The 12,670-nt window shown below is 45.9% G+C and overlaps 1 protein-coding gene across 12 annotated transcripts in view; it reads right to left on the bottom strand.

The window, feature by feature from the left end:
• The window catches only part of LOC135512344 (calcium/calmodulin-dependent protein kinase type II subunit gamma-like), a 137,831-nt gene that overhangs the window by 57,088 nt on the left and 68,073 nt on the right, over positions 1 to 12,670 (bottom strand). For all 12 annotated transcript variants that reach the window (XM_064934283.1, XM_064934281.1, XM_064934286.1 and 9 more), the window contains exons 4-5: positions 4,462 to 4,516; positions 1,321 to 1,386 (exon numbers count right to left, since the gene is read on the bottom strand). In XM_064934283.1, the coding sequence (XP_064790355.1) occupies positions 1,321 to 1,386; positions 4,462 to 4,516 (121 nt within the window). The remainder of the gene's footprint in view (positions 1 to 1,320; positions 1,387 to 4,461; positions 4,517 to 12,670) is intronic.

Here is a 12,670-nt window from a genome sequence, read left to right as displayed (position 1 = left end):
CTGCAAACCAACAGACCTCATACCATCGAGAATCATCAAGCATTCTCACTGCTTGCTAGAGCTTTGTGAACTACTGGAGCGCAGTGGTCTGAGCAATGTGCTTCGGCACAAAGCATAACGAGTTCTCGCCCAGTTCTGGGCAATTGTTTTTCCTTTTTAGTCTTGTGAGCGCCGTGGAGGGCATATATCGACGTTCTCAGGACCTTCTCAAACGTCCGAACTCGAATTCTAGTGATTAGGCTGCTTATCTAGCTTACACGTTCTCACTCGACCCCAAATTCTTTATCCTCCCTCCTTGTCTCCTCTCCTCTTTTTCTCTCCCTCCAGTCTCTCTCCATGTTCATCTCTTTCACCCCCCCCTCCTTTCCTTGTACTTGTGAAAAGTCATACTCTTACCCCTCCTTTCCCTGTACTTGTGAAAAGTCATACTCCCGGAGGCATTTTGCACCCTATCATATTCTCTCGCTTCCCCTTTTGCTTGATTAAATGAGAAGCTCAAGTGGCGTGGTTGAGCCCGGACACAGATTCTGTCCTGGAGAGAAACTCTTCCCAGCCAGAACAGAGCCATGCAGGCCTCTGGGCCAGAGCCTCCATATTGTCCACAAACTGTCTGCAGCTTCCTTCCCCCTCTGACAGCCACACTCACCCGTGGCCCACACTGAGTCTCACACTCTCTCCCACACAGCCCATGTGCACACAAACACCATGCCAGGACAATACTCAGCCTAGGGAGGAAAAGCATGAGTGTGGAACTGTATAGTTACACACAATGTCAATGAACATTATGTTCCACAGGAGGTTGGTGGGACCTTAATTGGGGAAGGCAGGTTCGTGGTAATGGCTGGTGCAGAATGAGTGGAATGGTATCAAATACACGGAATCTCTGTGTTTGACGCCATTCCATTCGCTTCGTTCCAGCCATTATTATGAGCCGTCCTCCCCTCAGCAGCCTCCACTGTTACGTTCATATGTGCAAAAGGTCTCCAAAGAAACATGTTATGGTACAGACACAATTGTCAAAAGTGAAGCCTAAATAAATGTAGGCTGCAGGGCAACAGAGTGTTGTGTGTTCTCAATAAGGATGTAGAATGACAGTGTGCACTGTACTGTGTGTGTGCGTATAGTAGGAGAGTATGTTTTAACAATGTGTGTGTGTATGTGTGCGCGCGTGTGTGTGTGTGTGTGTGTGTGTGTGTGTGTGTGTGTGTGTGTGTGTGTGTGTGTGTGTGTGTGTGTGTGTGTGTGTGTGTGTGTGTGTGTGTGTGTGTGTGTGTGTGTGTGTGTGTGTGTGTGCGTGCGTGCGTGTGTGTGCGTTTCCACCTGGCATCAGCCTCACTGTAATACTCTCTGGCAACAATGTCTTCAAACAGCTCTCCACCGGTGACACTGGAAGGAGAGAAACAACAGCTTAGTCAACACATGGACACCAGTCTGGAACCATGATGGTATGATGGCACACACCCAGTCTACCAGAGACACCGGGGAACTCTGCCCAGAGAGAGCATGTTCCACTGGACAAACAAACACACACACACACACTCACACATGGTTTATGCAAAAGACAATTCAGCGTAAGACAATTAAGAAAGTGTTTTGGTTGAGGAAGAATGTTACCAACACTTGGTGCTTAGGGTGTTAACCATAGATGTGTCCCCTCTCCTGAATGCTCTGTAGTTACACAGTGATATCTGAGTGGTGACATATCAGCAATAAGAACAGTTCCACTAGACCAGGGATGTCAAACTAATTTTGCCCTGGGGGCTGCATTCGGTCTTCAAGGGCCACACTGGTCCGGAGGGCCACACTGAAAATTTGATATATTTCCTCGCTATCAAAGTGTGGAAAAAAATTATCCTCTGTCCATCGTTTTTTCAATTTACTATTCTCCCTGACTGTACAGTGCCATCGGAAAGTATTCAGACCCCTTGACTTTTCCACATTTTGTTAGGTTACAGCCTTATTTTTCTCATCAAGCTACACACAATACGCCATAATGACATCATGACATTTTTTGCAAATGTATTAAAAATGTAAAACTGGGGGCCTCCCGGGTGGATACTCTGGGTTCGCGCCCAGGCTCTGTCGCAGCCGGCCGTGACGCGATGCACAATTGGCCTAGCGTCGTCCGGGTTATGGAGGGTTTGGCCGGTAGGGATATCCTTGTCTCATCGCGCACTAGCGACTCCTGTGGCGGGCCAGGCGCAGTGCACGCTAACCAGGTCGCCAGGTGCACGGTGTTTCCTCCGACACATTGGTGCGGTTGGCTTCCGGGTTGGATGCGCGCTGTGTTAAGAAGCAGTGCGGCTTGGCTTGGTTGGGTTGTGTTTCGGAGGATGCATGGCTTTCGACCTTCGTCTCTCCCGAGCCCGTACGGGAGTTGTAGCAATGAGACAAGATAGTAACTACTAACAATTGGATACCACAAAATTGGGGAGAAAAAAATTGTAAAAAATAAAAATGTAAATCGAGAAGCTAGTACAGGGAGAGAACATTTAATGGATAATAGACAAGAAACAAACAAGGACGGGGGAAAATGTAACGACATCAATGCTGACACGGGGAACAAACTGAGGAGCAGACAGATATAGAGGGACAATCAACAAAGTAATGGGTAAAGGGCCTCAATTTTTATGGTGATCCCAATATTGCACAGATCCACGAAATGATGGTGACAGGTGTGCATAATGAAGGGCATCCTGGTGCCCTCGAGCACTGGGGAAGCGGGAGCAAGTGTGACATAAGTATTGAGGCCCTTTACTCAGTACTTTGTTGTAGCACCTTTGGCAGCCATTACAGCCTCGAGTCTTCTTGGGTATGACGCTACATGCTGGGCACACCTGTATTTGTGGAGTTTCTCCCATTCTTCTCTGCAGATCCTCTCAAGCTCTGTCAGGTTGGATGGGGAGAGTTGCTGCACAGCTATTTTCATGTCACTCCAGAGATGTTCGATCAGGTTCAAGTCCAGGCTCAGGTTGGGCCACTCAAGGACATTCAGAGACTTGTCCCGAAGCCACTCCTACGTTGTCTTTGGCTGTGTGCTTCAGGTTATTGTCATGTTGGAAGGTGAATGTTCGCCCCAGTCTGAGAACCTGAGCAGATATTCATCAATCTGTACTTTGCTCCGTTCATATTTCCCTCAATTCTAACTAGCCGCCCAGTCCCTGCCACTGAAAAAACATCCCCACAGCATGATGCTGCCACCACCATGCTTCACAGTAGGGATGGTGCCATGTTTCTTTAGGATGTGACGCTTAGCATTCAGGCCAAAGAGTTCAATCTTGGTTTCATCAGATCAAAGAATCTTGTTTCTCATGGTCTTAAGAGTCCTTTCGGTGCCTTTTGGCAAACTCCAAGTGGGCATGTGCATTTTACTGAGGAGTGGCTTCTGTCTGGCCACTCTACAGTACCATAAAGGCCTGATTGCTGGAGTGCTGCTGAGATGGTTGTCTGGAAGATTCTGGAAGGTTCTCCCTTCGCTACAGATGGAACTCGGGAGCTCTGTCAGAGTGACCATTTTTCGGTCACCTCCCTGACCTAGGCCCTTCTCCCCTGATTGCTCATTTTGGCCGGGCGGCCAGAACTAGCTACAGGCCACTGTATTCATGGGGACCTTCAATGCTTCAGAAATTATTTGGTACCCTTTCCCAGATCTGTGCCTCAACACAATCCTGTCTCAGAGCTCTACGGAAAATTCCTTCAACCTCATTGCTTGGTTTTTGCTCTGACATGCACTGTCAACTGTGGGACCTTATATAGACAGGTGTGTGCCTTTCCAAATCATGTCCAATCAATTGAATTTACCACAAGTTTTCTCCAATCAAGTTATAGAAACATCTCAAGGATGATCAATGGAAACAGGATGCATCTGAGCTCAATTTTCAAGTCTCATAGCAAAGGTTCTGAATACCTATGTAAATAAAGTATTTCTGTTTTTTTATGAACTGTTTTCGCTTCATCATTATGGGGTATTGTGTGTAGACATATTTAATACATTTTAGAACAAGGCTGTAACATAAGAAAATGTGGGGAAAGGGAAGGGGTCTGAATATTTTCTGAATGCACTGTATTTATGTATATATATTATACTTAAACCACTTGCAGGCTGGATTGGTTCCTCCGGGCTGTTTGTTTGACACCCCTGCGCGAGACTGTGCTCTACAAAGGGCTCTCAGTCTACACCACTTGACCTGCTGATAACCATACACACTATCACAGTTATCTATTACTGAAACTAAACAAAGAAACATGTCTTAAGTTTTTGAGTATTGGATTAATTCATGATAATAATATGGTCATTTAGCAGACTTATAACTATTACATATAGCCATTACATGTGGCCTCTGCAGCAACCAAAGCCACGTGTTACTGTCTGGTGTTATAAGCACCTTTAAGTAGGAGAGTTGTGAGAGTATATTGGCCAGAGAGAGCAGGGGACTGGCTGACAGGTATCAGTATACTCACAGATCGAAGACGAGGTAATGGAAGCCTTCCTCTGAGATACTTTCGTGTAGTCGTACTGTGGGACAGACAGACAGACAGACAGACAGACAGACAGACAGAGAAATAGAGCGAGAGTTAGAGAACAGTCAACACACACACACACACAGCTCTTATCCCCTTATCTCCCGCCTCGACAATTCCTCCTCTGCTTCCCCCGAGCCCCAGGGACGCACTTAGGGCAGTGAGAGCTCGTTTGTGTCACGTTGTGACCTGCAGTTCGTGGAAAGCGAGATGTGAGATTCGCGTGGACACACATACACTTGCTCAATCACCTGTAGCCTCAGGCTGTGGAAGTGAAGCTCCTTCTAGGTAGGAGCTTAAGCTGTTTCATTCAGGTGACATCAGCAGGTGTCCGTGGGTTCATTCATTAGTGAGTGTTTTTGCACTGCCACTTAAGTCCTGTTGCATGTCTGTTCACGGTCTTCAGTGGCCAATATAATACACAGTATGTGTTGGCATAAGAGATGTAGTTTGAATGTGCTGTGTGTGTGTGATTGCATGGGAGTATACAGTATGTTCATGTGTGTAACACCTCACAGTGATGTATGGAGCAATGAGCTCAGAACATCCAGCTGCTTCGGCCATCGTACACACACCGCATCCCAACAACACACGCACCCCATCCCGACAACACACGCACCCCATCCCGGCAACACACGCACCCCATCCCGACAACACACGCACCCCATCTCGACAACACACTCACCCCATCCCAACAACACACGCACCCCATCCAAAAACACACAACCCCATCCCAACAACACACGCACCCCATCCCAACAACACACGCACCTAATCCCAACAACACACGCACCCCATCCCGACAACACACGCACCCCATCCCGACAACACACGCACCCCATCCCGACAACACACGCACCCCATCCCGACAACACACGCACCCCATCCCAAAAACACACGCACCCCATCCCGACAACACACGCACCCCATCCCGACAACACACGCACCCCATCTCGACAACACACGCACCCCATCCCAACAACACACGCACCCCATCCCAACAACACACGCACCCCATCCCAACAACACACACACACCCCATCTCGACAACACACACACCCCATCTCGACAACACACGCACCCCATCCCGACAACACACACACCCCATCCCAACAACACACGCGCCCCATCCCAACAACACACGCACCACATCCCAACAACACACACGCCCCATCCCAACAACACACGCACCACATCCCAACAACACACACGCCCCATCCCAACAACACACGCACCCCATCCCAACAACACACGCACCCCATCCCAACAACACAGCACCCCATCCCAACAACACACACACACCCCATCCCCAATGACACACACACCCCATCCAACACGCACCCCATCCCGAAACCACAAACACCCCATCCAACACCCATCCCATCGCAATGACACACACACCCATGCCTGGCTTTGTCTCTGTGGGAACAAAAGGGTCCCCATCCTGGTTGGGAGCTTGGGGGTATATTAGGCAACAATGTAGATGTTCCCAGTGAGCTTCTGTACTTACCATGGAATACCAGGATTTAAACCGGAACACACAGACTTCCAATGCTAACTCCATTCAACGCACAGGGGCTTAGTGATATGTCCCTCAACACATGGGCCCCTGACTTTGTCTGAAGGGGGGGGAGGGGTTATATATATGCCAGCAGTCTGCAATAATGACTAATTTATCATAACCATTACAGAGAACCAATCCTAATTGCAAACTTACCCTATATACTGTATAGTCGTGGCCAAAAGTTGAGAATGACACAAATATACATTTTCACAAAGTCTGCTGTATAATGGCAATTTGCATATACTCCAGAATGTTATGAAGAGTGATCAGATGAATTGCAATTAATTGCAAAGTCCCTCTTTGCCATGCAAATGAACTGAATCCCCAAAAGACATTTCCACTGCATTTCAGCCCTGCCACAAAAGGACCAGCTGACGTCATGTCAGTGATTCTCTCTTTAACACAGGTGTGAGTGTTGCCAAGAACAAGGCTGGAGATCACTCTGTCATGCTGATTGAGTTCGAATAACAGACTGGAGGCTTCAAAAGGAGGGTGGTGCTTGGAATCATTGTTCTTCCTCTGTCAACCATGGTTACCTGCAAGAAAACAAATGCCGTCCTCATTGCTTTGCACAAAAAGGGCTTCACAGGCAAGGATATTGCTGCCAGTATGATTGCACCTAAATCAACCATTTATCAGATCATCAAGAACTTCAAGGAGAGCGGTTCAATTGTTGTGAAGAAGGCTTCAGGGCACCCAAGAAAGTCCAGCAAGCACCAGAACCGTCTCCTAAAGTTGATTCAGCTGCGGGATCGGGGCACCACCAGTACAGAGCTTGCTCAGGAACGGCAGCAGGTAGGTGTGAGTGCATCTGTACGCAGACTTTTGGAGGATGGCCTGGTGTCAAGAAGGGCAGCAAAGAAAAACATCAGGGACAGACTGATATTCTGCAAAAGGTACAGGGATTGGACTGCTGAGGACTGGGGTAAAGTCATTTTCTCTGATGAATCCCCTTTCCAATTGTTTGGGGCATCCGGAAAAAAAGCTTGACAAGGTGAGCGCTACCATCAGTCCTGTGTCATGCCAACAGTAAAGCATCCTGAGACCATTCATGTGTGGGGTTGCTACTCAGCCAAGGGAGTGGGCTCACTCACAATTTTGCCTAAGAACACAGCCATGAATAAAGAATGGTACCAACACATCCTCCGAGAGCAACTTCTTCCAACCATCCAGTTAATTGACAGCATGCCAGGGTGGATTGCAGAGGTCTTGAAAAAGAAGGATCAACAATGCAAATATTGTCTCTTTGTATCAACTTCATGTAATTGTCAATAAAAGCCTTTGACACTTATGAAATGCTTATAGTTATACTTCAGTATCCCATAGTAACATCTGACAAAAAATATCTAAAGACACTGAAGAAGCAAACTTTGTGAAGATTAATATGTGTCCTTCTCAAAACTTTTGGCCACGACTGTATATTCAGTCAATAAAAAAGCAAGTGCCATTTGAATGTACAAGTTAATGTATTAATACAATTAATACAGTTTCAATACATTCACAATACAATACAAATATCATCTGGTTATATTATATCGTGGAAGACACTCTTCAAAAAAGCATTAACCTCAGCAGTGGCACTTGCTCATAGAAGCCTATGGCTGTGCAATGGCATAACCTTGTTTTGTTCATTTAGTAGAAAAGACACTCATTTCCCGAGCCCTTATCACAGTCAAGACATGCCTATTGTATAGTAAAAAACATGATATCATCTAGAGGGGTGAAAATAGATTTAATTTCTTCCCAGTATGGGACCTCCTATGTGTACGTGCGTGTGCATCAAAAACATTTATGGACCCAACAGGCCCGCCCCTGGACATTCTGCCGTGTATATACAGTTGAAGTCGGAAGTTGACATACACCTTAGCCAAATACATTTAAACTCAGTTTTTCATAACTCCTGACATGTAATCCTAGTAAAAAATTCCCTGTCTTAGGTCAGTTAGGATCACCACCTTATTTTAAGAATGTGAAATGTCAGAATAATAGTAGATAGAAGGATTTATTTCAGCTCTTATTTCTTTCATCACATTCCCAGTGGGTCAGAAGTTTACATTACACTCAATTAGTATTTGGTAGCATTGCCTTTAAATTGTTCAACTTGGGTAAAACTTTTCAGGTAGCCGAAAAGCTTCCCACAATAAGTTGGGTGAATTTTGGCCAATATCTCCTGACAAAGCTGGTGTAACCGAGCCAGGTTTGTAGGCCTCCTTGCTCGCACACGCTTTTTCAGTTCTGCCAACACATTTTCTACAGGATTGAGGTCAGGGTATTGAGATGGCCACTCCAATACCTTGCTTTTGTTGTCCTTAAGCCATTTTGCCACAACTTTGGAAGTATGCTTGGGGGTTATTGTCCATTTGGAACACCCATTTGCATCCAAGCTGACGTCTTGAGACGTTGCTTCAATATATGCACATAATTTTCTATTATTTTGTGAAGTGCACCAGTCCCTCCTGCAGCAAAGCACCCCCACAACATGATGCTGCCACCCCGTGCTTCACGGTTGGGATGATGTTCTCCGATTTGCAAGCCTCCCCTTTTTCCTGCAAACATAACGATGGTCATTATGTCCAAAAAGTTATATTTTTGTTTCATCAGACCAGAGGACGTTAGTGTCTGACCCACTGGAATTGTGATACAGTGAATTATAAGTGAAATAGTCTGTCTGTAAACAATTGTTGGAAAAATTACTTGTGTCAAAAACGAAGTAGATGTCCTAACCGACTTGCCAAAACTATAGTTTGTTCACAAGAAATTTGTGGAGTGGTTGAAGAACGAGTTTTAATGACTCCAACATAAGTGTATGTAAACCTCCGACTTCAACTGTATGCTGGGAGTCAGGAAGCAGATGCAGAAGGTGAGTTTAAAACCAACACTGACTGATGACTGAGGCTACTGAGGGCTAAAGAAAGGGAGAGTAATCAAGGTGATGGAGAATGATGGTTGCCAGACCGGAGGTTAGTAGACTGGTGACGTCGAGGGCTGGAGCGGGAATTAGGTGTGACAGTAATAGGTTTGCACATTTTGTTCTCAGCTAATAAGTAAGCAGAACAGAACACAATAGCAGCCCATTTCATAGGCCTATGCTACAAATGAAACACCATTTTTAACAGTAGGCTATATAATCAGTTCAATGTCAATATCATATCCTAATATTTTCTATCTAATTACACTGATAAAATCACCAAAGTCAATTAAAAATGTTGCTCTGAAAAAGTCTCAAAAGAAAGGTGGATAATGAAAATAGAATTTTCAGGGAGGAATGAACAGAGAAATAAGCACATTTCTCCAATGTCAAACCAATGTCCAATGTTTCCAATGAAACAATTGCTGTTTGCAAATAATTCAATATTAGACATCCTTATGAATCTAAGCATGGCACTTTCAAATGCAGAAAAACGAAAGCTTCAGCTGCCTGCAACTGATCCATTGCTTAACCCAACAACAGAAGTGCCTCCCTAAAAGCTGCCTGCCTTTAAACACCTTCTCTTTTCAGAAAGTGAAAAGCTCAATTAATAGGGACATAATATCAAATAGAAAACGAGTCTCATCCAATATTGAAGGCCACAGCTCAACTTCAGAATGTCATAAAGACAAATCAATATTATTATTTACCTTTATTTTACTAGGCAAGTCAGTTAAGAACAAATTCTTATTTTCAATGACGGCCTAGGAACAGTGGGTTAACTGCCTGTTCAGGGGCAGAACGACAGATTTGTACCTTGTCAGCTTGGGGACTAACCACCTTTCGGTGGCTAGTCCACCGCTCTAACCACTCGGCTACCCTGCCGTCCCACATAGCTCAGTCACATCTTTTGTGGGCATTTTAAAGCTTCTTTCTAGCACAAGGCATCGTGGAGTTAAGAAATTGTTATAGAACGCTATATATTATCTGTATTCTTTTGGTTTCTATAAAGTTACCAACAGGTATCCTTTTTGCCATTTTCTTTACCAAATTGTATTGCATACCCTCACTCAGTTTGAGCCCTGGTTTCAACCAAACACACCAAGCCCTTCCCAGACACAGAGGTATTTCAAATCAAATCAAATTTTATTTGTCACATACCAACAATTCCAAAACTACTGTCTTATACACACAAGTGTAAAGGGGATAAAGAATATGTACATAAAGATATATGAATGAGTGATGGTACAGAGCGGCATAGGCAAGATACAGTAGATGGTATCGAGTACAGTATATACATATGAGATGAGTATGTAAACAAAGTGGCATAGTTAAAGTGGCTAGTGATACATGTATTACATAAAGATGCAGTAGATGATATTGAGTACAGTATATACGTATACATATGAGATGAATAATGTAGGGTATGTAAACATTATATTAGGTAGCATTGTTTAAAGTGGCTATATTTCCCATCAATTCCCATTATTAAAGTGGCTGGAGTTGAGTCAGTGTGTTGGCAGCAGCCACTCAATGTTAGTGGTGGCTGTTTAACAGTCTGATGGCCTTGAGATAGAAGCTGTTTTTCAGTCTCTCCGTCCCAGCTTTGAGGCACCTGTACTGACCTCGCCTTCTGGATGATAGCGGGGTGAACAGGCAGTGGCTTGGGTGGTTGTTGTCCTTGATGATCTTTATGGTCTTCCTGTAACATCGGGTGGTGTAGGTGTCCTGGAGGGCAGGTAGTTTGCCCCCGGTGATGCGTTGTGCAGACCTCACTTCCCTCTGGAGAGCCTTACGGTTGTGGGCGGAGCAGTTGCCGTACCAGGCGGTGATACAGCCAGGATGCTCTCGATTGTGCATCTGAAGAAGTTTGTGAGTGCTTTTGGTGACAATCCGAATTTCTTCAGCCTCCTGAGGCGCTGCTGCGCCTTCTTCACGATGCTGTCTGTGTGGGTGGACCAATTCAGTTTGTCTGTGATGTGTATGCTGAGGAACTTAAAACTTACTACCCTCTCCACTACTGTTCCATCGATGTGGATAGGGGGGTGTTCCCTCTGCTGTTTCCTGAAGTCCACAATCATCTCCTTAGTTTTGTTGACGTTGAGTGTAAGGTTATTTTCCTGACACCACACTCCGAGGGCCCTCACCTCCTCCCTGTAGGCCGTCTCGTCGTTGTTGGTAATCAAGCTTACCACTGTTGTGTCGTCCGCAAACTTGATGATTGAGTTGGAGGCGTGCATGGCCACGCAGTCGTGGGTGAACAGGGAGTACAGGAGAGGGCTCAGAACGCACCCTTGTGGGGCCCCAGTGTTGAGGATCAGCGGGGTGGAGATGTTGTTACCTACCCTCACCACCTGGGGGCGGCCCATCAGGAAGTCCAGTACCCAGTTGCACAGGGCGGGGTCGAGACCCAGGGTCTCGAGCTTGATGACGAGTTTGGAGGGTACTATGGTGTTAAATGCCGAGCTGTAGTCGATGAACAACATTCTCACATAGGTATTGCTCTTGTCCAGATGGGTTAGGGCAGTGTGCAGTGTGGTTGAGATTGCATCGTCTGTGGACCGATTTGGGCGGTAAGCAAATTGGAGTGGGTCTAGGGTGTCAGGTAGGGTGGAGGTGATATGGTCCTTGACTAGTCTCTCAAAGCACTTCATGATGACGGAAGTGAGTGCTACGGGTCGGTAGTCGTTTAGCTCAGTTACCTTAGCTTTCTTGGGAACAGGAACAATGGTGGCCCTCTTGAAGCATGTGGGAACAGCAGACTGGGATAGGGATTGATTGAATATGTCCGTAAACACACCAGCCAGCTGGTCTGCGCATGCTCTGAGGGCGTGGCTGGGGATGCCGTCTGGGCCTGCAGCCTTGCGAGGGTTAACACGTTTAAATGTTTTACTCACCTCGGCTGCAGTGAAGGAGAGGCCGCATGTTTTGGTTGCAGGCCGAGTCAGTGGCACTGTATTGTCCTCAAAGCGGGCAAAAAAGTTATTTAGTCTGCCTGGGAGCAAGACATCCTGGTCCGTGACGGGGCTGGTTTTCTTTTTGTAATCCGTGATTGACTGTAGACCCTGCCACATACCTCTTGTGTCTGAGACGTTGAATTGAGATTCTACTTTGTCTCTATACTGACGCTTAGCTTGTTTGATTGCCTTGCGGAGGGAATAGCTACACTGTTTGTATTTGGTCATGTTTCCGGTCACCTTGCCCTGATTAAAAGCAGTGGTTCGCACTTTTAGTTTCACGCGAATGCTGCCATCAATCCACGGTTTCTGGTTTGGGAATGTTTTAATCGTTGCTATGGGAACGACATCTTCAACGCACGTTCTAATGAACTCGCACACCGAATCAGCGTATTCGTCAATGTTCTTGTCTGACGCAATACAAAACATATCCCAGGCCACGTGATAGAAGCAGTCTTGGAGTGTGGAATCAGATTGGTCGGACCAGCGTTGGACAGACCTCAGCATGGGAGCTTCTTGTTTTAGTTTCTGTCTGTAGGCAGGGATCAACAAAATGGAGTCGTGGTCAGCTTTTCCGAAAGGAGGGCGGGACAGGGCCTTATATGCGTCGTGGAAGTTAGAATAGCAATGATCCAAGGTTTTGCGAGCCCTGGTTGCGCAATCGATATGCTGATACAATTTAGGGAGTCTTGTTTTCAGTTCAGCCTTGTTAAAATCCCC

The sequence above is a fragment of the Oncorhynchus masou genome, chromosome 24 (genome assembly GCF_036934945.1).
Source record: "Oncorhynchus masou masou isolate Uvic2021 chromosome 24, UVic_Omas_1.1, whole genome shotgun sequence".
Taxonomy (NCBI): Eukaryota; Metazoa; Chordata; class Actinopteri; order Salmoniformes; family Salmonidae; genus Oncorhynchus; species Oncorhynchus masou.
This window is presented reverse-complemented; position numbering and strand designations above follow the sequence as displayed.